The sequence below is a fragment of the Talpa europaea genome (assembly GCF_964194135.1).
Source record: "Talpa europaea genome assembly, chromosome: 12".
Taxonomy (NCBI): Eukaryota; Metazoa; Chordata; class Mammalia; order Eulipotyphla; family Talpidae; genus Talpa; species Talpa europaea.
Window position 1 is genome coordinate 81,038,826 of NC_140079.1, and position 27,204 is coordinate 81,066,029.

Consider the following 27,204-nt stretch of genomic DNA (forward strand, 5'->3'; position numbering starts at 1 on the left):
AACACAAAATATCCACTGGTGGCAGGCAGGAAAGACAAGGAATATTTCTAACTTTCTAGTTTAAAAAAAGAATTATTACTACGTGACATGGTAAATGTCATGGTTTACCTCTAATAAAATCAACATCTTAAAGAGCGCAAACCCATAGCTTGTTATGACAGAATGCAATTTAAATGCTACAGGATGTAGTGGTTTTGTGGTCTAAACTGTGCATATCTCCTCTATAAGTGCCCTTTACACATGGGGATCATTTTTTGACCTGTTTACATAACTTCCAAATGATGAATTTCAGTGGATTTTGCAACATTAAAAAAGTGGTAAATGAAGCCAAAGCACCTATTTCATTTGGACTTACATGGTTCTCAGCAACTCTCCTTCCAGTTTTATGATGGTCATTAAAAGTAATTATCAGAGGCCTCCCTGGTGGCCTATGGGTTAGGTCTCAGTGCTGTCCCACTAAGGCCTGAGTTTGATCTCTGGCCAGGGAGGTAACCCACATGGCACAGCAGACCTCTCCCGTCTTGCCCACTTCTCCCCTTAGCAGTGTATTTCGGTAGATCTGCCTGTTCTGCTCCCCACTCTGTCTCTGGCAAATCCTCTCATGGCCTGCACCTCTGGTCTACACCCCAGTTCTTCTACACAAAAACCCCCCACAAAAAAACTCTCAAGATAAACAACTTTCAACTAGATCTTAAGAAAATATCAAGTCATGATTGAAGACATCTCTCAACAAAATTATCTTTTAGAGCAAAAAGCTATTTTGTAGTTAGCCAAAAAAATATTTTAAAGTATTTCATCACTAATTCAACCATTATGTTTTTAGTGTGTATAAATGTTTGTGTAATATATAAATTTTTCAAACTGAAAATGATGTTCAAACTTTTGGAGTCTTTTTAAAGATTTATATATTTATGCATACAAGAACTGGGGTGTAGCCCAGATGTGCGGGGGAGGAGGATGAGAGGATTCACCAGACAGAGTGGGGAGCAGAACAGGCAGATCAACTGAGAGACACTGCTGAGGGGAGCAGCAGGCAAGACAGGCGAAGTCTGCTGTGCCATGTGGGTCAGCTTTGGCCGGGGATTGAACTCATGCTGCAGTAACCAACGATAGCTTGATAATGCTGACTTAAGACCTGCACCACCACAGAGGCTCGCTTTTGGAGTTTTACAAACGTCTAAGGTTCTGTTTCTGTTACAAAGTACCCTGAACTTGCTACTTGTAATGCTTGTGGACTCTCTGGGTCAGGAACTGGGGAAGGACAGAGAAATGATGGCTCGTGTCCACTCCCTGACACTGGAGCCTCAGCTACAAGGCAGAAAGCTGGGTGTTGGAATCATCTGACTTGCATCTGAAGCAAGGTGGCAGCTGATGCTGGAAGCAGGCTCAGACCAGTGAGGGCTGCGGGCAGACACCTACATGGAGCCTCCCATGTAGCTTCTGGACGCTTTCTCACAGCATGGTAACTCAGCCCGAGAGTAATTAAATACCAAGAAATGTGGAAACTGCCAGTTTTTAAAATCTAGGCTGGAAAACTGGCACAGCACTTCCCTTCTCCCATATTTTATGATTCAAACAATCCCAGTCCATGGTCAAGGGAAGAGAACCTAGACCAACCTCTCAATAAAGTGAGTCAAAGAATTGGGAAGCATGGCATAAACCACGCAGAGATTCTCAGCTTGGGAATCAGTCCAAGTCACTGGCCTAAGTTGGCTGCATAAAGATCTCCTTATTTATACAGAACTTTCAATCAAGTTTCTCTTTTAATCTTAGGAAGCACCCTCAGCTTGGTTGACATTTAATCAACTCAGGACTCTCTACACTCCTGGATCCTTAGTTAGTGGGTGTATTTCACCTCACTGAAGGCGCTGGTCCTTGGAGCCATTCCCCCTGTCAGCCACCGTGCAGAACACAGGCGGGCTGCCTTTCCTAAAAGACTCAAAAACTTCTAGTTTTCACCTGGGAGGGAGATAAAGAGAAAGAAATGCATTTGCTTCAGTGATCTGGTCATAAAAGTTGTAGTTCCTTCCACAGACCATGAGCTGGGTGGCTGGGTTCAGCCTCCAAGATTACAGAGAGAACCTAAAATGACAGCAGATGCCCGGGAGAGGCTGAAGGTTCCTTAGACCACAGAAGAGCGCAACGACAGTAGTCAGCTGTTTTTCAAAGCAGCTGCAAAGTGACAATTGCTGTCTCCATGTGTGTGACTGCTGTCGGCAGGAAAGAGCAAAGGTGTGGGTGGTGCTCAGAGGCAGAACAAGAACAAACAAGTCAGAGTTTCCAGAGGTGGTTCTGGGGCAGTGTAGGTGAGAGATGGTGACGGCACTGAGAGAAGAGACAGAGGCATGAAATCACCCCTGCAGAGCATCCTTGACAGAACTGCCAGGACACATGGCCCTGGGCCGGCGTCAGAATAGGTGGGATAAGCAGCTGACCAGAGTAATACCTGCTCTCCTCAGCTCCAACTGTTTCCAGGAGATACACTTCTCAAAGGCAGCCTGGTCTCCCTGATGCCTCTGCCCCACCCAGTCTTGCAGTTACTCAGCAATATAGCCGCGAGGGCCAGTAGATATAGCATCTAGGGTGGCTGTGTGGCACTGAGCCACTGGGCCAGGCAGAGCGGCTTAATAAACCAGCAAAGAACCCAACTCCCATCAGGTGAACAATTTCAAGTCACACCCTGTGAACCAGCTGATGTTCAACATGTTTAATGAGCCAAACATTAGGGCACAAAAGAGGCTGGGAAAATGTTCCAAAAATATAGGAAAACGACTAGGCTCTTTACATTCAACACGGGGAGGCAGTGCTCCCCTCCAGTACTCATGTCATGTCCCCCCACCCCCAAAGACAGCAGGAAATAGGCACTCTGCTCAAACAGAGGGACAGAGCCATGGTTTGTCAGGAAAAATGAAGGTGGGGTATTGGTGGGGTGAGGAAACTAAGGCTTCTCATTCTCAATCCCAACATCATCAGAGATAGGTTAGGAAGGCAAGACCTCCTCTCCTTCCCTTCAGAGACCAGGGGTGAGGCTTGAAAGCAATGGTTCCTTTTGCTCTGTTCTCCTGTTTTTCTTTTCTAAGTAGTCCTGTCATAGAGGTGGGGAGAGGAGACGGGGAGCAGCGCACGTTCTGTCAGAAATCCTGTGATGAGAAAGTGAAGAGAAAAAACAGAGATAAAATGACAGACCAAAGGGCAAATGACTGCAGGTTTTCCAATTCTAACTTCTCCTGCATCCCTGAGCACTACTCCTAAAGCTCTGGAGACAGCTGGGGAGGTGGGCCAGGGCCTTCCTTTCCCAGTATTTGACAGGTACATGGCCAGCATCTCCCAGAGATAATCAACTCCTCCTAAACTACCTTCGCAGTCAATATTGCGGACACTCACCTCAATATTCAATTCTGTAGAATCTAAGAGATCCAGGCCATGCTCACTGGGGGAAGAGTGGCCACTCAGTTGCTAGAGAGAGGGGTCAAAAGTCAGAAAGGTCTTGTCCCACTCCCAGCACATCACAAGCAACAAAGTTCCCTTGCCAGTCTCACAGAGACAAATGCCGGGGCCCTATGTACTGCAGCAGTAAGGAAGGAAGGTCAGCCAAGGCAGGGTAGACAGATGTTTAGGCCTAGACATCCTAAAGCCATCAGAGAACTCCGTCCTCTCCTGGTCTGCCAACTGAGCCCCCTAGATTTCTTCAGTCTGGGACCAAAGAACTGGATTTTCCCCTCATTCTAAGGAGTTGCTCTCTAGTCTCTAGTTTGAAGATTTCATTGTCTGGTTTGCCTTCTGAGCACCAGACCACCATTCCCCTGCTACATTCTGAACTTTCTCCCTCCTCACAGAGCAGAGAAGGAACCAGAATGACAGCAGCAGACATATCCCTTTTCTGCTTATAAGGTGTTTTCATTTGTATTTCATGTAAAAACTCCTTTTGAAAGTAGAGAAGGTTGACTAAGTACTCCACAACAGATGAGTGGATAAGATGCAGCACATGTCCACATGTAAAGCTGGAAATACTCAGCCAGAAAATGAAATCTTGCCATTTTTGACAACATGGATGGAACTGGAGGGGATCAGGATAAGTGAAATAATTCAGAAGAAAAGACAAATACCAGAGGCAAAACACAGGAAGAGACAAAACTAAATCAAAACAAATCCTAGAAAAATGAAAAAAAAAGGATGCAGAATTGAGGCTATTAAAGAGGAGGGTGGGGGGAAGAGATCAAAGTGGGGCGCGCAACAGTCTATGGTGGGTGATGATGGGTGGACGTGGTACTGTAACATCATCTGAAGAGGTGTAAACCTATACCCCCAAGTCATATGCATTATTGTAAGCCAATGCCAATCCCCCCAAAAATGTTAGAGAAAAACAATTTTTTAAAAAGAGGAGTCTGAAAGGGCTAAGGAGCTAACTTGACAATGGTGGGACTGAATGTCATGCTTTCCTGCCTGACCGGCAGTGTTTCCTTCCAGGGAAACAGGTCAGCTGGGGCAGAAAGGGGAGATGGTAGTCTGAACAGGCTGCAAGGTTGAACTTAATGTCCTTTCATCCCTAAATATAGGCTTTCTTTCAATTCCTAGGAGATTCAGATTAAAGCTTACTTGGGCATTGTGAGAAGTGTAATCCCAGTCCTTTTTGGTATTTTAAACATCTTATTTTTATTCCTTTAAATAAAAGTCTTAGCAAAATGCATAGCGACTTGCAAATATCCCTACTTTAGTTTTTTAAGAAATCCTAAACAGCTTTCAGAGATGAGGGCATCGTCATGACTGACAGAGGAGAATCACTCATTTCTTTCTCATATCTGCTTGATTCTTGAGGGAACAGCAATGCTGGGGTCACTCACCTGTGCGACTTGCCATCCGTCACTTGACAACCTCTGAATGTCCTCTTCTTCATCCTCTTCCATAAGGCTGAGTCTGGTAGAGCGGTTAGTAGTGGAGGTTTCCAAATTGTTCTTTAAGGACCCCTGAGTTTCTCAGAGGCTTCAAGGGAGGCAGGAGGTAGAGCAGGGCTCTTGGTTCCCACTCTTGCTTTAGTAAGAGCAGCTCTAGTTCTATCAGTTTTACACACTAGGGGTCCACTTACCCTGGAAGTATTCTGTCGTTAAAACAAGCCCCAAAGCACCAGGCAAGAAGCAGGAGATAAGGGGAGAATCCCTTCAGAGTGGGTGGGAGGTCTGATGTGAAGACAGCAGATGAAGAAGAAAGCTCACCGGGTCAGTCGGTTGCCAAGACCAGGACCTGAAGGGTTGAGTGGAGTCTGGACACGCTGTGGACTTGAGAAACTTGACCTCTGGGTGCCTGAAAGGCGCTGGCTATTGGGAACAAAGTAGAGGATAAAAGTAAAGGGTGAAAAAGGGGAGGCGATGGGCATCGTTAAAGGGAAAACACAACTTAGTATAGGGGAAATTTAAAGTTAAAAAAAAAAAGGGAAAAAAGTTGGAGATGAACCCAAGATGAGGGAGTGTGTCAAGAGGGAACAACAGAACACAAACAGCAAGGAGAGTGCAAGACTCCAGACTGAGAAACAGACCTCAGAATCTGCCCTTGGTCCTCACCTCTGGGCAAGCTCTGATTCTGAGCCTCCTTCTTCCATCTCTTCTAGCTCTGCCAGGGGCTGCCGACACTTCACAGCTGTAGAGGTGAGGGTGGGTGTGGCTGGGATGCTGTTCAGCTGGACGCTTTCTTCCTGGGGTGAAGAGATGTCCTCTCTGTGCTGTCTGGAAGGGCCTGCAAAGAAGCAGATGCACATATTAACAGTAGCCCAAGTGCTGCCACAGATGTTTTTATTTTTTCATAACCTGTTCAAGATTTTGTAAGGGAAAAAAATGAAGAGAATGGAAAACTTACATGGCCTTATTATGTTAGGACTAAAAAATGAGCATAACCCTATAATATTAAATGGATAGCCCTATATATTAAAATATAAGACTTATAGAATTATATCTAGAATTTATCCAAGAAGCTTTATAGATCAGAAAACAAGATGGAAAGAAATGTAAACATATAACTCACAGACATAGAGTGACAGATGAACACATATTCCCATCCCCAGTTAGACACTGTCCAATGTCTCCAACTAAATGAACAGGGGGACACCAAAGCCCTGACCATCTCACTCACAGCTTTCCTCATCTCAGTTGACGTTAACTCCATCCTTCCACTTGTTAGGCAAAAATCATTGGAGTCATCCTCAGTTCCCCTATCTTATATCCACATCCAGTTTTTTGCCCAACACTCACGTTTTCTGTGAGCTTTCCCTCCGATCACTCCACATAAGGCTGCAATTCCCACCTCACCAGTATTCTCTTGTCCTCTTCCATGCTTTCCCCCCTAGCATGTATCACTCACTACCTGACACTCTCTAAAGAAACAGACATTAGTCTTTCCCCCCATTCTGTAGACTGAGCACAAGGTACATAATAAATATCTAGTGAATGAATAATGGAACCCATCTTTTTTAGTGCACCTTTGCAAACCCTCTGTTTAGGCAAACCTTGGACTAGGCAAAGATTTCTTAAGCTATAACATCAACAACACTAATAACATGAAATAAGTAAGGTGGGTTTCACCAAAATGAAGACCTTTTGTGTTAAAAAGGACACCACCAAAAAAATGAAAAGATAACCCACAGGAAGGGGGAAACCTTTTGTATGTCATATAGCTAATAAAGTATTTATATCTAATATAAAAACACCTTTTGTAATTCAACAAAAGACAACCCAATTTAAAAAGGAGCAAAAGAATAACAGAAATATCCCCAAAGACGATATTACAAATAGTCAACAATGCAAAGATATGCAACAACATTACATATTGGCCAACACAAATTTACACCACAATGAGATACCAATTCATCGCCACTGGGAGATGGACAAAATTAAAAAGCCAGACAATAACAAGTGTCGGCAGGAATGTGAAAAGGGGTGGTGGTAACCTTAGTCTGCAGCTGGTTGGTCAGGAACAAGGTGGCAGCCTGGGGCTTGCAACCAGCATCTGAAGTGAAAGGCAATCTTGGGAGACTGAATCATTTAGCTATGGAATCTGAGGCTATCTCTGGGTGGATAGAATCAGAATTGAGTGGCATTCTTGGACACCCTGGTGTATGGGGTGGTATGGGGTGGTATGGGGAGGCCTCCACACATCCCTATTGGAAACTGGGGTACAGAACATATCACTATAGAAATTTAAAAACCTTAGGTATATTAAAAGACAGGTAGTCATCTAAAGATAGACCATGAAGGCTGTATAGAAATCTTTTAAATTAGGAAAATAGCCATGAGGTTTCAGAAAGGTATTCTAAATGTACAGACTTCTTAGATCAATCTTTGGTTTTTAATTATTTTCTACTTGATTTTTCACAGAGGTTTGCTATTTAAGTTTAAGATAAACTTTGTTACCTAGATAAACTTAATGACACAAAGGACTCAAAATTTTTTTAGACCAAAGGCAAAAGTTTGAAGGAGGCAAAAGACCATATGCTGCTTACCTTGGCAGCAGATAAAAGAGGTAGTGCTGAGCCCCCTGACATCTACACACCGACACCCCCCACCCCCGCCAACTCCCAAACACACACACACACACACACACACACACACAGAGCACTGTACCTTCAATACCTTCAATACGCCTCTTCTTGGAGCGGGGGTGGCCCTGAGGGATGGCTTCTACTGTGCTCTCTACAGGGCTGAGGGAATGGCAATAGGTGGTGACTGGATCCCAGAGATGGCCAGGTGTCTGGGAGACATGCTTTAGACACTTCTCTAGGTAGGAGAGTCTAAGAAAAGGGTGGGATGAAGAGGCTGAGGTGGTCACTGGGCATTTACCATGCCCTTCTTCCTTAATCCACATCTTTAGTCACCCACTCACTTACAGTAGCTGCTTGTCCTTACGGAAGAGGCGTGGGGAAAACTCTGAAAGGAGCTCCAGGAATGCCAGGTTTGGGGGCTGGTCAGAGGAGCCAGCTGGAGGCAGCTCAGACAAGGAGAACTTGATGCCTTCCCTTGGTGGAGCAAAACTATTTAGAAACTTAGTTCCTTTCCACTTCCCTCCAGGGTTGAGGCATCTGTCCCAGCACACCCTCCCCCATCCCCAAGTATCTCCCAGAGCACATCCATCCACCAACCTAATTTTGTATCTGAACATGCTTATCTTCCTTAATGAGCTCACACCCAGCACTCCCATGCAGCTCTCTTAGGAAGATTCAAGCAACTTGACACGCAACCAGTGCTTCCTTACTTGTGTAGCATGACCACAAAGTCACGGTTCTGTAGCTGCTGGGGTCCAAAGCTCAAGGCAAATCTCCGGGCCAGGTCCCTCATTTCGATGAAGGCTGGAAGCTCATTCAGGCCCTGGGGCCCCTGATCCTGTAGCAGTTCTGTGTATAACTGTCCAGGAGACACCGTGCATTTGGGAAAGGGAGGAATAAGTGAAAATAGAGAAGCATAGTGTTCCCTTGTCTTCCCAGAAATTCTAAAGGACTTGGGATATTCTCTGCTACTTCTTTCTTCCCAAGAAACTGCCCCTTCTCCCTGACTCTCTGCAGCAGAAAGAACCTTTACCCTGCTTTAAAATGACAAAAAAGTCCTTAGTAATTGAAGGAGGATGAGGAAAACTAGGAATTCTTTATTATTTTATTGTTGGTGCTCCCATGTCCTGATATCTGACTTTCTCTGGGGTTGAGGTGGAAATTACCCCGTTGGTTAAAAAAAGACTTTCTATGGATCTACTAATTATGAAAGAGACTGCCACACAAAGTAAGAGTCAACATAAATAATAAAGTTCCTGCTCTTACAGATTTCACTTTCTAAATGGCTAGTGGTGGATAGAATGTGGACTATAGAGAGGGTATGTCATAGATTTCAGGAACTCCAGGCAGAAGGGAATACCTGCTTGAGGCTCAGCAGCAGGATTCGGGAACAATGACCTCGGTCAATCTGCCTTGCCCTAGTTAATGTTTCCTTGATAATGTCACCATAGTCATTGTAGAACTGAGGGAAAGGAAATTAAGATGTCTGACCATAGGAGAAGACTGTTTAGTTTCTTCCTTCCCTAATCATGTCTCCTTCCCAAAGTGTTTTCAGTAGGAAAACAGGAATCTAAGCACAAAACAACTCAGACAAAGATCTCATCACTAGCCAATCTGTGCAAACCCCAGAAGAAATGGGTTTAGGAAAATAAAAGGGCAGATATCCTATCCTCAGCCCATTTCTTAGAGACAGACTGCCAGTGCCCCCACGCTCCTCCGGCACTGAGGCCACCGCCATTTGTCTCTCCCCAACTAGAATGGAGGCTCCATGAAGCAGGAACATTTGTCTTTGTTCTTGGTGTCTGTAGTGCCTGCATCAGTGCTTGGTATGTAACAGGTACTCAGTAAACAGAATTAACTAATGGCAGGTTGAGGAAACTAAGGTACATACCTAGGTATCTTGTGAGTCCTGAACCCATTTCCATTCTTTTTATTTTCCTTTGATACACTACTCTGTTCTACAGACTAGGTTTCACCACAGGAAAAATATACATACGTACATATACAGCTATGTATACGTACAAAAGGAAGAGTAAGATATTTCCCCTAGAAAGAATTTCTTCCTCCTAACAGTTTCTCCCCTATAACCATTTACTACTAAATCACTTTGTCCCTTTATTCTAAAATCCTGTCCCCACCTCTTCCTCCTTTAAGCTTGATGCCCTTATCTCACCCTCATCTCCCCCACTCTCCTTTCTGTAGCATTATAGCAAATGAAGTCAGGGTTGTGTGCAGCTGTACCTTGTTGTAGTGTTTGAAAACATCTGAGGCAGCGTCCATCTCCAGCACCCCATAAAGCAACAGTTTGCAAAAGCCAGCCAGGAGGCGGCGCCGCTGGTGCAGTTGCTCTATCTGTAAATGATCCTCCTGGGAATCACCTGCCAGGTATCAAAGGCCGAATGGGAAAAATCAGAATCACAGATTAAGGCCTCCTGACCTATATCCTGCCCAAGTCCCAAACTATTCTGAGCCCCAGATATGGTCCCTGTACCACTGCCCAGTTCGCCGGGCTGGATGAAGACGTGGTCCATGAGGAAGCTGGCTAGCTCAGACTGGAGAGTGGCTTCAGGAAAAAAGACAAGGGGTCTAAGGAAATCACGTCCCCCTACAATCATCTGAGGGCTGAAGATGAGAAGTAGATCACTTAATAAGACAAAAGCCTGTTGGGGAGAAAAAGGACGCTTAAAAAGGACAGATATTGACCAAGATAGAAATCACATAGCTACAGAATGGGTTTCCTCAGACCATGGGGGAAGACTTGACTACAAGGTCTCCCTTGAGTAACACACACCTGCTCCTGGATCTCAGGATTCACATCTGAGAGGCAGCTCTGGCACAACTCACAGAAGGCTACCATTCTGCCCTTCAAACTCAACAGCTGCTTCTGTGAAGACAATGGCTTGAGGGGAAGGAAAGAAACCAATGGTTTCCCCTTTCTTATCCCCCCACTCATATCCACACTTACCTGGGAAGCATCCGATCCAGAAATGTGGGTTAGTGACCAGAGAATGGAAAAATAGACAAGCGTCAAGGCTGGCAGTATCACCTGTAACAACCAAATGTTAGAAAAATGAGGGGTGGGTCAGGAGAATGGGGGGGAAATAGGGAGGGAGAGGGAGAAACAGGTGTGCACGTGCAGGCCGCACACAAAAACAGTAAAGAAAAAGTGAGATTGTGGAAATCCAATTCCTTTTCTGCTAGAACTGATTTCAGACAATCTTCAGAGAAGACTATACTTCACACTTATTTGAAATCTAGAATCCTTCAATATTATCCTTGACTCTCAGGAAACTAAAGAAGATGCTGTTTTCAGGCACTGGAAAGTATAGTGCACCTTCTAAGAGCAGAAAGGAAGGAACAACATGTGATCTTCCTCTCTTGTGTTTGCACCTCAGGGACTGGATTTGCCAGGAAGAACTGCTCACCTAGGACAGGACCCAGGACCCATACAGACTCCTTTCCTGCCTCCATGTCTCTAACTTGTTGACTTACCTGGTGAGGAACCTCTCCTGTGTCCACAGCCTTCTGGAGAAGTTGACAGCAAGGCTCATAGAGTTCCCAGCGAGTTAGGTCATGAGCACTTGGGAAGAAGAGAAAGAAACATTACATTGGAACAGAACAAAAAGAATCAATCTTACAGGTAATAAGAGAAACAGGAAAGTGGGGAGGAGGTAGCTGCTCACTTGTAGAAGGCAGAGAGGCGCTTCAGAGTGGCTGCCAGACTATATACCTCATCCTCATCTAGGAAGGATGACTGAGGAAGAAAGAAAGGCCACAATGGGATTTTCCATGCTCCCCATTTTGTGACTCCAGTTTGGAGCGTCTCATCATTCATCCCTACTTCTACCTGCAGCAGCTCTTCAAGTTCTTGCTGGAAGCGGTCAGTCAGCAGATCTACCAGTTGGCTGCGGGCAAAGTCTACCCGGCTGAAGAAGGTGAACTCAGGATTACAGAGCAGATAGAGGGCATGAGCTCCAGCCTCCAGCACTGCTGGATCAGCATGCTTCACCACCACCTCCTGGAGTTGCTGCAAGAGCAGCTCCAGATGCTGAGTGGAAACAAAGTGGGAGAAGTGCTTTGGGGAAGCAGTGGGGAGGACACTTCTGGAGTGGAGCAGAATGGGGAGATAATAAGCAGGGTTGAAAGTATGAGACTTCTAGGATAAGCTAGTCTGAGAAAGGGAAGGCTTACAAATTTTTCTGGAACCCCGGGGCTTGAGAAGAACCAGAAACTGGCAGTATAACCTTGGGCCCTATCCGGGGAGCAGCGACATATAGGAAACATACCTTACTTCTTCCTCACCTTCTCCAAGCGCCTGGTACAGTAGATGTTCAAGTCAAAGTAGTTGAGAAGCTGCAGCAAGGGAGCAACCTTCTCTGCATCGGCTGAGAACTGTGGCGATTGAGAGGGAGACCTGTTTATCAACTAATATACTGCAAATTCTTATTCCTATTCCTCATCGAGACCATTTCCTTTCCAGATGCTAAATGGTAGGGTAGTCGTACCTTGGCTAAAAGCTGGGGGAGCAGAGGGATGAGGTGCTCCGTCAGCTTCACCTTGTCATCTGTTTGGATCTTACGCTCTTTAGGGGTTAAGCCCTAGAATTAGAGTCATTTGGGAGTTGGGGGAAAGGAGTGGAAAAACACTGAGTTTAGAGGGAGTGTGTGTGTGTGTCCTATCTTTTTACAATCTTATTGCCTAGGAAGGAAGAGAAAATTCAGCAGGTCCCTACAGATTTCCTTTATTCTGGAAATAGATTGAGGGACAGAAGGAGGAGCACCTTAACCCAACTTAAGGATAACTGAATTTAAGGATGAACTGTCTGGTTTTAACATTGCTAACCAACCTAACCCACTCAAATCATACCTTCCTCCCGGTGACTCGACCCACAGGAGGGTGAGCCTCTGAAGCTTGCCGGACACTGGACACAAGAATTTCTACCAGTGTGCTCTCTTGCACATCGCCTAAGTCTGGGTGGCAGGATGAAAAACAGAATGAAAAATTAGCCACCCTCTACCTCCAAGTCTTCCCGACTGCCCACAACACCTACAATTTTTACAAGTCAGGAAAGAAATCTGCTGGTTTCTTTTCCTTCCCTTATCCCCCCTACTCCGACCATGTCACACTCACTCTGGTCCTTCTCTAGCAACAGGCTTGTCAGACACTCCCAGTCCTTCAGCTGAGACCCTGCACAGTCCCACAGGCTGTCTACTAAGTAAGCAGCATGGTCATGGAGCTATGGAGGAAGGGGCACAGTAAGATACTGAAACCATATGAAAAACTCTGGTAAGTGGTTACTGATGAATGGCTTTTCTTCTTCCTGGAGTGCCAGATCCCAGACTTCACTACCCACAGGGTTTATGCACAAAAGCCAGACAGCTCCTTTCCATACATTACCTCACTCTCCACAAAGAAGGACAGCAGAAGGTGAAAGAAAGTCCTCTGGGCACGTGGGCTGCGGCGTCGCTCTCTTTCATCTATGGTTTTTGTCTCACACTCAGGGTAGAAGAGCCTGGTAAAATAAAGCAGGGGCGGAAATAAGAATAACAGTCACCATGGAGGGAAGGAACAGCTCAAGGAAAGGTATAAATGGAAAAGAGAAGTAGAGCTAAAGAAAGTATGAAAAAGTGGAAGGGGAAAGGAGACACCAAAAGACACTTAATAGGTAAGGGGAGTCATTAGGAAGAGCAGCAGCACATGAGGGAGAGGAAACCACCTAGGCTGTATTAAAAGAAGGAATGAGCCCCACTTACTTCCAGTACAGAAACTCCCCTGCAGCAGAGGCCAGGGCTCGGTTGGAGGCATAGACCACAGGGTAGATGCTCTCACAATCTGCGTCTGTCAGCACTCCTTCCATGTTCCTGCCAAGAGAAAAGGAGAAAGAGTAGGTGGGGATGGATATCTTCTTCTAGAACAGCTGAGGCCTAAAACAAAGTAAAAACAAGGATTAACTCACAAGTAGCTTTTAAATAAAGAATGGAAGACAGGGAAAGATGGAAAGTTAGAGAAGAGAGAAAATTTTCCTCTCAGAGATCTTGCAAGTCAGAGATGGCCTCTATCTTTCAAACTGTACATCACCTGGATAGGTGAAAAGACAGGACTCTGGAAGGACCTGTGTAAAACTGGAAGGAAAAATCTGAGATGGTTGCCTCCCCACTTCCCAGAACTCACCTAAGGATAAGTATTAGTAATCTGACAGCCTCCACTGCCACATCATACTCTTTGTCCATGACCATGGAAACCATTCGGTCCTGCAAAGAGAAACCTCATAGTAACCATCCCCAAACATCATGTTCCTTTATAATTTTAGAGGTTCCGGGGCATCCCTGGTGGCACAAGGGGTTAAGCACCGCAATATGAAGCAATGTGCAGCTTCTGCAGCATGAATTTGATCCTGAGTTTGATTCCCGGCGGGCCAGGGAGATACCCACATGGCGTGGCAGACCTCTCCTGTCTCACCCGCTGCTCCCCTCAGCGGTGTATTTCAGTCAGTCTGCCTGTTCTGTTCCCCACTCTGTCTCTGGTGAATTCTCTCACCACCCCCAACCCCTGCATCGCTGGCCTGTACCCCAGCTCTTGTATGCATGCACAAATAAATCTTAAAAAAAAAAAAATGAGGGCCTCCCCAGTGGCGCAGCGGTTGAGCGCTGGGTTGCGAAGCTGCCCGCAGCCTCCGCAGCGCCGGTTCGATCCCCAGCTGCTCCCCGGCCACCGGAGGAGGGTCCCACATGGCGCGCAGACCTCTCCTGCCGTCCACTGCTCCCCTCAGCAGTGTACTTCGGTCCTTCTGTCTGCTCTGCTCCCCACTCTGGCTCTGGTGAATTCTCTCACCCTCCCGCGCTTCTGACTGTACCCAGTGTTTGTATAAATAAATAAATAAATCTTAAAAAAAAAAAAAAAAAAGAATTTTAGAGATTCCTAAAAAGGGGATGTTAAAGATGATGTAGAAGGATAGTTATAGGCAGATGAGAGCAATAAAAATGAAGACATAAGGGGGGACAAAGGATCCAAACAAAGTGCCCAACCCAGCAACACTGTCTCAATTTTACCTTGAAGCGGTTGGTAAAGAGCTCCAGGCGTGCGGTCAGATCCCTGTTGCTGTACAATCCTTTCAGAGCCTTCAGGCACTTCAAACGGACTTCTCGATGCTGTTGAAGAGAATGAAGATATGACTGACTGCTCCTCTACTCATCTCTGGGCTTCTACCCTCCCCTTTCAAGTCACTCATTCTAAGCCTATGTCCTCTAGTCCAGGAACTCTGACAATCTTTTGTTTTTTAAGAAACCATTTTTGAACTACAGTAGAATTCAGCAATCATGATGAAATGGATTTTTTGGCTACCAACCCCACACTTCTTTTACCAATCCATCAAAAATTTTGTCTTTTTGATGGGAAAGTCTTTCTTCTCTCTCCTCTGGTTTTGGGGCATTCTATTTCCTGAATATGTCTTTCTCTCTTCTACTTTATGCTACCTCCCCCAATGTTTGGGGGAAGTTCTGAGATTCAATACCCTGATCACTGATTAAACTAATTGAACATATAAAGTAGCAGGAAAAGCTGAAGAATCCTAGGATAGGGAAGAGGATGAGAGCATAAAGTGAAAGAAGACTTACTCCCCCTCACCTTATCATGCAGGGTCCAGCCAATATATTTTAAATAGCTGTCAGTGAGGAAAGAGGTACTGTAGCTCTGCATCCAAGACCCAATTTCCACAATGCAGATAGCACGGATCTCAGGAAGGACATCCCTAGGCAGAGAGATAAATGGACTCTTTTCATCTTCTCTCCAAACTCATTTTCCATCCTCCAGATATCTCCATGTCTTTTCCATTTTTGAAGAAAATATATTATATACCTGTGTATGTATGTATATAAAGCAACTGATTTCATTCTGTAACCGGCCCATAAACTAGTCGAACCAGCCATGTACTGGACAAATTTACCCTCTGCATCCCTTTAAAAACTGATTTTGAAAGGTAACTTAACTGTTTACCAAACTGTGTGTGGATGTGTGTGTGTTTTAATTTTACTCCAAATGAATATTAAACCAGCTGGAAGGTTCTGGAAAGGCAGAGGTTGAACTCTAAGTAAGAGTGAGAAACAAATACAGATATTCTTTTTAACTTAATTCTATCAGTTCAGTAAACAGTATAAAAGTGCCTTGCCTTCAGCACAGTGAAATAACAGGTTAGGCTAGGAAAAGGCTTTCCATGCTGCACACATCCCTCAGAAAGCCCTGCCTTTGGCTCTCTGCGCTAGTCCTCTCAAGTCTCCACCCAAAGGGTTGGGGAGGGGAAGTCCTGGGCAAAGGTGGAACAGACTACTATTCAGCAATGCCTTATCCTCTTATGTTCTCTCCCAGAGGTGTTTACAAGATCCTTTTGTAGGTGGGGATAAACTAAGCCTTACTAACTTCAAACATTTGCTGTTAGAGTTTGTGCTCCAGCTCTGGGACTAACCAAATAAATAAGGGTGAGGAAGGAACCCTGTTACTTCCACAGACACCATAAACAAGGACCAGCTGTTCCAACAAGGGAAATCTGTTAACTCACCTGTACCGATGCACAAAGACACCCCTGAAGAGGGCATTCATCATCCCTTCAATCTCCTCTTGATGCTCTTGGAGCTGGAGGACAGGAAGAAACAGGTCACTCTCTCACAGACCCCAATAATAGGACTTTGCACAATTTCTATTCATAAAAGAACACAGTCTGAACCTCTAGTGTCCTATATGTTCCCTTTTAAACCAAATTTTGGAAGAAGGTGTACAGTCAACTAATGCCTCAGGGATTTCTCTTTGGAAAAAATAACCTCCTTTTGTCTCGTTATTTGGCCCTCTGGCTACTCAGAGGCTCTAGTTGGCAGTTACATATGTTTTTGCTATAATTGGGAAAATGAATTTTTAACCAATGCAGTTTGTTTGATAAAAATGGAACTAGTGAAAAAAAGAATGAAGTGGCTCTCACCTGGGAGCATAATTGGCTACAAAACAACAATATCTGTAGATATTTTTGTCATATCTGGGTGGGCTCTACTGTCACCTAGTGGGTAAAGGCCAGGAATGCTAATATCCTGTAATACCAGGATAGTCCCTCATTGTCAATACTACTGAGAAACTCTGGATTTGATAAGTAACAGATACCAAGAAAGCAGAATTATAAAGAAATATTTGTAAGACAACTGACCTTCTTCAATAGATAAATATATTGGGGGAAAATGGAGACAGAAGTTTCGTGTAATATTAAGAGATTTAAACATAGCAACCAAATGCAATGCATAATACCCAATTAAATCCTGGCTGGAATTAACCAGCTATAAAGGGCATTGTGTAAACCCTGAAATATGAACTGGGATTACAAAAATATCAGGGAATCATGAATGTTTTGGCATTTGAAAATGATGTTGGGATTATGTAGGAACACGCCATTTTTTAGAAGTCACATTTAAATTTTTAGTTTGAAATAACATTATGTCTAAACACTATAAAATAGCAAAAGAGAGAAAAAAGATGAAGCAAAATAGTGAAATATTAGTTGCCAAATCTACATAATTTGTATGTGGTGTTCATTCTACCAGGCTCTGTTTCTATGTTTTGAATGCTTAAAAATTTCATTTTAAAAGAAAACAAAGGAGAAAGTATAGGGGATAAAAGTTTTATCAGTATGAAATTCTATATAAATTTGGAAAAGGAAGATTGAGAAATCTCTAACAGGGATTAGAAAGTCACACTGGTTTGGAGAGATTAATTTCAAATAAAAATGGGATTAGATGTTAGGTAATAAAAAAGATTCAGCTGGATATTATGGTAGTAATAAAACACTACCCTAAAAGCATGGATAGAAATTGTTTAGCATGTAGAGGACAGGAGTAAAAGAACAATTCAAAGGTCTATATACATGTCTAAGTGGAGAGAAGAAAACAGCGGGGAAGGAGAGATAAAAGACAAAAGGAGAAATGATAATTGATGAGGCAAGAGTCTAGAGAAACCAAAAACAGACTCACTCTTGTGTATGTAATTTAAGATCTCAGACATGAAGCTTTAGGATCACACTGACAGTGAAAACAACGAAAGAGAGTGAGAGAAACAATGATTTAGCATGAAAGAAATCTTTGGTGAGGGCTGGTTAAAGCCCTTTATATAGTTATGCACGATGAAGGACCCCTCAGATACTAAGGGAGAGTAGGGAAATTAACATTAAGTCTCATAATGGGCATGGCTGTTTGAAGGTTTAATCAGTGTAATAAAAGATTTTGTTAGAGTTTATGTCCTCTGGGGTTCTGTAAGTTCAAAAGAAAACAAAGCAAACACCTACTATATAACAGGCTAGTCAATTCATTTATCATCTCATTTAATCTTAACAAAAAGGTAGAATTATCCCCTTTTCAAAGGAAAGAAAACTGAAGCTTAGAAAAATTATATAAGATCATAAAGGTAGTAACTAACTGAAACAGGATTTAAGTGGCTGAATGGTCTGTGCCCCTTCCATTCATTGAAAACTTGGCCTCCTTTGTTACTGGTTAGTCTTCAGTTATACAGCATGCAGCAGTGACCTGAATACTATACAAGAAAGTCAAAACTTAACTCCTCGCAGGAGATGCAGTTATAGCACTCAAACACTTCTGATAATGAATGCAGACAATGGAAACTGAGCAAAGAATTACAGAGAACACTAAAATTTACTCTAAATTAGAAATGCTTTATTTGGCCCACATGCCAGAAACAAGTGAGCATGACCTCTGACAGGATGGATCTATTAAACCATTCCTGGGCTCTATTATTTATGATCTGAAAGATTGCTGGGGGGCTGGTGCCTTACTACAGAGAAGCATTTGGCAACTGACAGGGCTGCAGCAACAGTGGCTGGAAGCTGGGGGAGGGAGGAGGGAAGAGGCAGGGAACAACTCACCTCTTTGCGTTTCTCTAGCAAGCTCTCCAGCCGCTCTGGTGCTCTCTGCTCTGGTGCCTTGTTTCTCTCAGCCTCATACTGACGCTGATTGTTATCTTTGTGTAGACTCAGTTGGAGGGCAACCCTTACTAGGGAGGTCATTAGCTTCATGGCTTTGAGTCAGGAAAAACAAGATAAAGGAATCATTGCTTAAGTCAGAGAAGGGAGGACAAGTTCAGAAAAGAAGGAAACAAAGTCCAATAAAAATGAGTAGAGCCAGGCGACCCTAAAATCCTAAAATCTCCCAAACTTTTTGGGCTCCTTTTAACTCTTAGCATATTCCCAGTGATGAGCTATGAGAAAGATATTAATTCTGGAAATTTCTATCATGACCCACTCCTTTTAACAGTTCCACTAGTGAGAAACTGTTTTGAGATTAGGTATAAAAGCAGCATGACCCTGAAACACAGCTATGATCCCAGGTAGGAGAGAAGACCCAGGACTGGAGAAAAAAAGAAAATTTAATCAATTCCCAATAGAGCATTTACAAATGAAAATAAGTGCTCACCAGCCAGGGTGCTAGTGTGACGGAAGGCACGGACTTGGGAGTCTGAGAGGCCAGTGAGCAGGGAGATGAGGTTGTCCATAGGGAAGCCATCATAAAGGAAGCTATACTGACACTGATAGACCAATGTCTTAACAAATTCACAGAAGCTGCCTTGGAACTTCTTCCAGGATGGACCTGAAGCTGTCAGAGGATAGTCTCCTGAGTCCTAGAAAGGATTTATGAAAAGGATGAGAAAGTTATTACCAGGTTTAAAGAAAAAAAAGTTAGATATTACCAGGTCTGCAAAACCATAGGTACTTTGGATGTCAAAACCCACTAATACAGTAAAAATATATTTTTGTTATTCCTCATTTCCAGGTATTTTCAACTCTAGAAGCATGTTTAGATATATCAGTCCTCTTTGTCCTCCAAGATATTCAGCTCCTCCTTCTAAAAGCTATTCTACTTCCCAGAATCATAGAGGGAATAGTGGACTTTGTATTTTGAAATATGAGGGGCAAGAGGCTCCTGATTTTCTTCTTCCACCTCATTAAACTGTTCTGTTAGGTGCTGGATGATTTCTGAGTTGGACATCTTCTTGAACATTTCAGAGGTCACAGTGCCTGAGGAATGGAAAAGATGAAACATGTATAAGAAAAATAACAGCACACCATGACCATTTACATATACAACTTAAGATGAACAGGGAACCTTCTAAAAAGAGCCTATGTGAGGAATTAGAAAACCTAAACCCTAGCCTTAATCTGCCACCAGCTAACTGTGTATCTGCTAGAAGAAACCTCCCTAGAACACCTGAAGGAATCAAATAGTGAAAAACTATGGTTAAAAACAAATAGAAAAGGCAGTAAAATCACACAGATTCTGGATTCTTATAATAAAACCTGCCTGAGACTAGCTGCCCCAATAAATTAGGTCATGCTCTTTGGGAACCTGAAACTTCAGTGAAAAATGTGACAAAGTGGCTGAGAAAAAATAAGAAAATAAAGGATAATTTCACCTAGAGAAATGAAGACTAAAGTGTGTGTGAGGGCCCATTTTCACATTAGCATGACTGCCCCAACATAATTCCCTCCTGGATCAATTCCCTATTTACCAATCAAAAATTTAGTTAAATAAGTGCAACTTTTCTTATCCCTTCCCTTCACCTTTTATTTTGAAAATGCATTTGCCTACTTATTTTTTTTAATTTTTTTAATTTTTTAAAAAATTATTTATTTATTTATACAAGCACTGGGTACAGTCAGAGCGCGGGAGGGCGAGAGAATTCACCAGAGCCAGAGCGGAGAGCAGAACAGGCAGACTAACGAAGTACACTGCTAAGGGGAGCAGCTGGCGTGGCAGGAGAGGTCTGCCGTGCCATGTGGGACCCTCCCTGGCGGCCAGGGATCTAACTGGCGCTGCAGAGGCTGGGGGCAGCTATGCAGCCCAGCGCTCAACTGCTGAGCCACCAGGGGAAGCCCCCTCATTTATGTTTAAAGATTTGTTTTATTTATACAAGAGTTGGGGTACAGGCCAGATATAGCGGAGGGTGAGAGGATTCACCAGAGACAGAGCAGGGAACAGAACAGGCAAACTGATGAAATACACTGCTGAGGGGAGCAGCAGGCACGACAGGAGAGGTCTGCTTCGCCATGTGGGATTCTCACCAGGCGGTCCTGGGATCGAATCCGCACTGCAGAGGCTGTGAACAGCTTCACAGTGCAGCGCTCAACTGCCTGTGCCACCAGGGAGGCCCTACCTACTCATTTAAGTGAAAAAAAGTTTCATAACATAGGAGCAAAAGTATGGGGATCCAAAAGAGGTTGCAGTTTTCCTCACCTTTACATCCACAAGAGCGAATGAAAAAGTTAATGAGGTCCAAGAATCCTGCATCCTGGTCTTGCTTGTAGCTATCGAGCCACTCATCTACCAGAGACTAGGAAAACAATGCAGATGATTGCTGTTTTTGACAATATGACAGACTAGAAATTACATATGAAAATCTAACAGAAGCATGTAAACGTCTGATTAAAATATTAAAAACAACTTTTAAAATACACTACTGAACATGGGGAAAAAAAAAGACAGAAATTTCATATAGGCAAGAAATTAAGTGAAGGTAGCAATCTTGGAATGTAAGTGAGCTGACTTTTTGAACCTAGGGTTTACATTAACCCTTCAAACCCTGCCTTTCTGTCCAGATTGCTGCAAGGGATGAAAAGCAAAGGGGACAGAACCAGCGGTCTTTTCGCGGTCTTTTCAAGACAAATAGTCCAAAGGAGGCTCCTGAATAAAGCTGGATCCTGTAAAGAGTCACCCTCAGGAAGCCAAGAATGAGAAATAAACTTGTAGGTCAGAAGAGGACAGTAAGATAACTAGCTAGTTATGCTCTTAGTGTGGGTTGGAGGAAAAAAAAGAATTCTCCCTTGAGAATTTAGAACCATAAGGCATCTCTCAGATCTGGACCTGAGTCAACATCTATACTACCTACATCATCAGAATAATCTCAAGTAGAAAATTCAATTAAAAATAATTGCAGAGTGTTCCCATGCAACTCACAGAATCAAATACAAGTTCTTCTCTGAAAAACCCACCTTCATTCACGCCCCAAAGAATTCCAACACATTGAGCTCCATGGGAAATGAGCCGCTCATAGTAATTATCAGGAGAATTATAGTAACAGATTTTAGACATTAAGGTTATCACAGATTATAAAGTTTTGATTAAAGAGAAGCTAGAACATAGAATGACTTTGAAAAAGAACCAAACAAAATTTACAGATACAGAACATATAATAATATTTATAACTTCAATGAATGCATAAGAAAACAATAGAGCAAAAGAAACCAAAGAAATATCCAAATGTTGGTAAGAAAGACAAAGAGAAATAATTTCCATAGAGAAACGATCATAGAGGAGGTCTCATCAACACAAAAGATGCAAAGAGGGCCTCCCCGGTGGCACAGCGGTTGAGCACTGGGTTGTGAAGCTGCTCGCAGCCTCTGCAGCGCCATTTCAATCCCCAGCTGATCCCTGGCCACCGGAGGAGGGTCCCACATGGCGCGCAGACCTCTCCTGCCGCCAGCTTGCTGCTCCCCTCAGCAGTGTACTTCCGTCCTTCTGCCTGCTCTGCTCCCTGCTCTGGCTCTGGTGAATTCTCTCATGCTCCCCGCGCTTCTAACTATATCCAGTGCTTGTATAAATAAATAAATAAATAAATCTTTAAAAAAAAATAAAAGATGCAAAGAATAGAAAAGTTCTAATGATGCCTAATGGAATTCCAGAAGAAGGTAAAGAACGAGGAAGAGGCAATTATTTGAGAAGGATTTTCTGTAGTTGTTGAAAGATACCAGTCTTTGAAGCCTGGAAGCTAACAGATCACAAGCATGACAAATAAAAAGAAGTTTTACAGGTTAAAAACACCCCATACAATATCAGAACATAAAAGCAAAAAAGGCAAACCAGATAAAACAGTCATAGCACAAGGAGATTACTCACAGGGATTTGCATTTAAGTTACAAAGGAAAACATTTACAACTTATCTCTGCATTAATACATTAGCCCACTATCACATGCAGCTATTAAAAAGAAATCAAATAAAAATTCTGCTCTTCACTTATACCAGTCAAATTTCAGTATTTCAATAGCCACATATGGCTAGAAGATAATGTTCTAGGCAGTAGTGATACAGACTATTTCCATCACTACAAATTGTTGTACTAGCTAATATGAGCTAAGTGACTTTCAGCAGCAATAAAGAATAGCAATAGAAGGCATGGAATAATCTCTTTTCTTTCAGCACATTAAAAAAGGTCATCTTAGAATTTTATACCTAGCAATCTTTAAGAACAAGGATAAAAAATTTTATACAAAGAAAAGATGAGCATGTTAATGAACACTAAAGAAAAATTTAAAGGAGAAACTTTTGACAGCAAGAAAAAATTCTGTATGGAAGTTTTGTGATTTGAGGACAAAGGAATGATGAACAAAGAAAATGATAAATATGTAGGTAAGTATAAACAAACACTATAAAACAGTAATGTCTAAGTTGTTGGGAAGGGGGAGTGGACAGGACTAAAATACTGAATATGCAAAGTACATGTAAACTGGAATTAAAATGTGGGTAGGCCTCTGTAGACACTAGAGATGCAAAAGTAAGAAAACAAAGGAGAAAAAGAAACAGAAAAGGTAAGGTAAAGTGAAGCACATAAAATGGTAGAAACATTCAAATATATCAGCAGTGACAATCAATAAAGAAGAATCAAACTCTGTGGTTAAATGACAGATTGGCAACCTAATTCAAGAACATAATCCAGAAATACTGTATATAAAAGACAGACTCCCAACATACACAGAAAGGTTGAAAGTAAAAGGACAGAAAAAGACACTAGGCAATTTCTAACCAAAAATGAAGCTATTGTAGGTATGTTAAATATAAAACAATTTGTCTTAAACCATAAAGCATCATGAGTATTTAACAGTAAAATTTAGTACATCTACAGTACAGGCTACCAGGAAACAAAACAATATTTAAGGTAAAGATGGGCTTTAATACAAAAACAGTAATCGAAAAAAGTCATTTCGCTCTGTAATTGATTGCAGACAAAAATACAAAGACCAATAAAACTAGTAGAAATACTAACATATTATTAACACTTTTGATCTCACCCAAGGCAACACTGTACCTAGCAACTGGAGAACATATATCCTCTTTAGCATGTGTAAAATATTTTGGTAACTGATGCTAAATTCTAAGTCATAAATCTGGTCTCCATAGTTTTCTTTCTTTTTTTTTTAATAGAGGCATGTTTATTTATTTATTTATTTGTTTGTTTTTTGTTTATACATGCACTGGGTACAGTCAGAAGCGCGGGAGGGTGAGAGAATTCACCAGAGCCAGAGCGGGGAGCAGAGCAGGCAGAAGGACCGAAGTACACTGCTGAGGGGAGCAGCAGGCGGCAGGAGAGGTCTGCGCGCCATGTGGGACCCTCCTCCGGTGGCCGGGGAGCAGCTGGGGATCGAACCGGCGCCGCAGAGGCCGTGGGCAGCTTCGCAACCCAGCGCTCAACCGCTGCGCCACCGGGGAGGCCCTGGTCTCCATAGTTTTCAAAAGTCTACATCGTCTGACTACAATGCAATAAAATTAGAAATAAATAAAAATACAAATAGAAAAATACCACATGGCTGAAACTTTTAAAACACTTGTAAAAACTATAAAATACTATATAAAGAACCATTTACTTATAGAAATTAAGGACACATTCATTGGTGATAAAATTACAATGAAAGACATGGGATGATTAATAGATAGTTCAGTCTAGTGGTTACCTCTGAGTGGTGAGGGGGTTGTAAGGGTAGAGTGAAAGGAAGATTATATATTAAGGGCCACTACAGCATTATTAACATTTCATTTCTTGAGCCAGAGAAATCTAAATGATCACTAAAATTTAAACTACCATATAAACCTTATACACTTAGAGATGGCATGAGAATTGTAAAATTATAGTAAAAGAAATGTAGGGAGAGGGAAGAAGTAGGTATAATTGTCAAAGTGGAGTAAAAAAGTGACAGGGCTGAACAAGCTGCCACCCATATCAAAGTTTCCTCCCTAGATCATCCAGTGTGTCTCCTTGCCTCCGCCACTAATCAACAAAGGCAAAATGGATCTTGTTCTGTGATAATTTTAGGAACATTTTCTCTCATCCAAGCTCACCTTGTATCACCCAAAGGTCTTACTATCTTTCCTGATACACATCATGTTCACTTATGTTCACTACAGTATATTATAAAATATCCACATTACATCAAATTTGTAGACAGTTGTCCTAATATTTCCCCCCTACAAAGGGTGAGGTGGTATCCAGAAACAAGTGAGACTCTCATTTACCTGCATGTCGCTTTTGGCAGCTTTCACAGCATCAAAGAGATCACTGGCTGGTGGCTCTGCCTCTTTCTGACCATGACCACGTGCCACTCGGGACCCCTTCTTTGGTTGTTTTGCCACCTAGTAAGGATGCACAGATCTGAAACGTTTCTTACAGGTGAAAGCAAAGTAAATACTTGGTTTTATCACACAAGTAGGCTTACTTAAACTGCCAATACCATAGCAGTGTTTCTGACTCCAATCTGAAATAATTGTATTTTTTTATTTTACAATTTATTTTACAATTAAAAATTCCTTAACTCCATTCTTGTTCCTCTATGTCCAGCTATCCTCTCCTCCTATTCTTTTTTCTTCAAAATTTGCCCTCTTTCTTCTTTCATCCCTTCGCATTTTTTAAGTTTTATCCTTCATTTAACATTGCCTATGCTTCTTTGAGTTGAGTTGTTTTTGTTTTGTTTTTTGCCATTTCCCAGACCAGGTTCAAAAACAAAACAAAACAAAACTGACTCACTGGGGTTGTCTTGAGCGGTCGTTTTGCTGCTCTCTTCTTCACATTGCGTCTCCAGCTATCTTCAAAGTCACTACCTTCATCAGCTGACAAAGACTCACTATCCCTGTGAGGGAGATGGTTCTTCTTAGATACAATACCTAGTCCCTTTATGGAAAAGGGCAGTTGCATTATAATTTCTCTTTGTCTCTAACCATGGCCCCTCTCTGTGAGAAAAATATATTTACATTTTCTTTAAGAGATGAGCTTACTGTTACCAGGGAAATAGAAACAAAGGAAAACTTTCACTTGATTGAAGCAATGGAGAAGAAAAATGAGGCACTGAGGTGGGTGAAGGTCAACTCTTTCTTAATATTTTCTATGACTAAAAGAATCAAGTAATATTCACTTAAGCTGGCAGAGGGCTCTCTGCTGTGGAGAAAAAATCATGTGGCTCAAAAAAAAAAAAAGACAGATTAACATGCACCTGCAGTTAAATTTCACCCCATGAAACAATCACCCGTCACTTATGAGAGCTAAGTGTCTAACACAGATAAACTACGGTTCCCAACAGCAGCACTGACAAAAGCAGGAATAGTTCAGAAGGGCAGTCAAAATCACTAGGGGGTGAAATGAGATCTTGTATGACACTGTGATCTGTAAAGATTAAAAAAGATACACTATTTTTTTCCTCACAGAATGAACTCATAAACCCAACAGAGAAGAACAGAGGAATCTGAGTCCCAAATAAGCGAAGGCCAGGAATCCAACTAAAAGTGCATGTACTATTTGTCAGGTAACTATCAAGAAGAACTCTTCTTCCCTTGCTTCCCAGCTCCCACCAGAGGGTATACACACTGAGCACATGAAGATGTTCCAGAAAGATTTAGACAACTTGGATGATTTAGAACAGGATGTGTTATTCTGGATGCCTCCACCACGCATGGCAAAGCTGGAGGGGGGGTCAGTGTCCTAAACCACTAGAGCATCTCTTACGTTCTCTCATCTTCACCCCCAGACTGGAGAAAGTTGCCTAATTTCTCGCCAACCCCACTCACCCGTCCAAAGTCTGGTCCGAGTCCCTGTCATCACAGAGCACACCGAGAGAGGAACCAGAAGACGCAGACAAGAGCCGCGGCCCGCCCGCCGCCCCCCGCCGCAGCGGCGAGGACACACTGCTCGGCGAGGAGGAGCTATGCAGCCGGGAGGAGGACCGCAGGGTGGGCATGGTCGTCCAGCTTGGGGAGAAAGAGAGAAAAGGGCTTCCATGCGCCACCCCACTTCTCCATCTGCCCCACCCTCTTTCTCTCCAAGGGAGCTGCTTTGGAAGGGGGACACCCCACGAAAAATGAGCCAGTCTTGACCTAAGGCGTGGGGTAGTAAAGACCCCATTCGCCGCACCGACCAGGGGTAGGAATCGCTCTCCAGGCACGGAGCAGGGCCTCTCCGGAGGTTTCTGGTGTGCACTGGCTGGTGCGGGGAAACAGCGCACACATTACAGACATAAAACGTAAAAGCGCCCAGGCTTCCGTTTCGACAAGGCTGAGAACGGATTCCACACGGAATGCAATGGGAAGCTCTTCATGAGTTGGGGATGGAGGGCCCTTGAAAACGGGACCGTTTAAATGCTGAAGGAGTTTAAAAAATTGAAGGGAAAAAACTTGCTTTCTCTCTTCTTCCCATAAGGCGCTATCCCTGATGGACCTTAGGGGAGGTTTCTTTGCGCTGAGGAGACGTCTAACCGCTGTGGGGGGAGGGGAGGCGAGCCGTCTCTTGGGCACTGGGAGTGGGGTTAGCGGCCTCTGAGGAGAGGAGGGCGGCTCCTTCCTCAGGGTCGGGAATAGGGGTGAGGAGACGGAGTTTTTATAGGTCAAAG

The 27,204-nt window shown here is 43.1% G+C and overlaps 1 protein-coding gene across 1 annotated transcript; it reads right to left on the reverse strand.

Annotated features, from left to right (window-relative positions):
• Positions 1 to 1,215: 1,215 nt before the first annotated feature.
• On the reverse strand, positions 1,216 to 26,556 carry STAG3 (STAG3 cohesin complex component; the record flags this gene model as incomplete). Its single annotated transcript, XM_084250165.1, has 33 exons — positions 1,216 to 1,251; positions 3,265 to 3,456; positions 4,842 to 4,914; positions 5,211 to 5,312; positions 5,556 to 5,727; positions 7,617 to 7,774; positions 7,871 to 7,999; positions 8,236 to 8,384; positions 8,886 to 8,987; positions 9,767 to 9,903; positions 10,017 to 10,185; positions 10,317 to 10,409; positions 10,491 to 10,571; positions 11,018 to 11,105; positions 11,209 to 11,279; positions 11,373 to 11,573; positions 11,828 to 11,917; positions 12,031 to 12,123; positions 12,392 to 12,495; positions 12,656 to 12,761; positions 12,923 to 13,037; positions 13,279 to 13,386; positions 13,697 to 13,776; positions 14,575 to 14,673; positions 15,149 to 15,272; positions 16,077 to 16,150; positions 18,432 to 18,583; positions 18,979 to 19,183; positions 19,504 to 19,580; positions 20,797 to 20,893; positions 24,845 to 24,961; positions 25,353 to 25,455; positions 26,387 to 26,556. 33 exons carry the CDS (start codon positions 26,554 to 26,556, stop codon positions 1,216 to 1,218), a joined length of 3,867 nt encoding a protein of 1,288 aa, XP_084106291.1.
• Between the last annotated feature and the right edge of the window lie 648 nt (positions 26,557 to 27,204).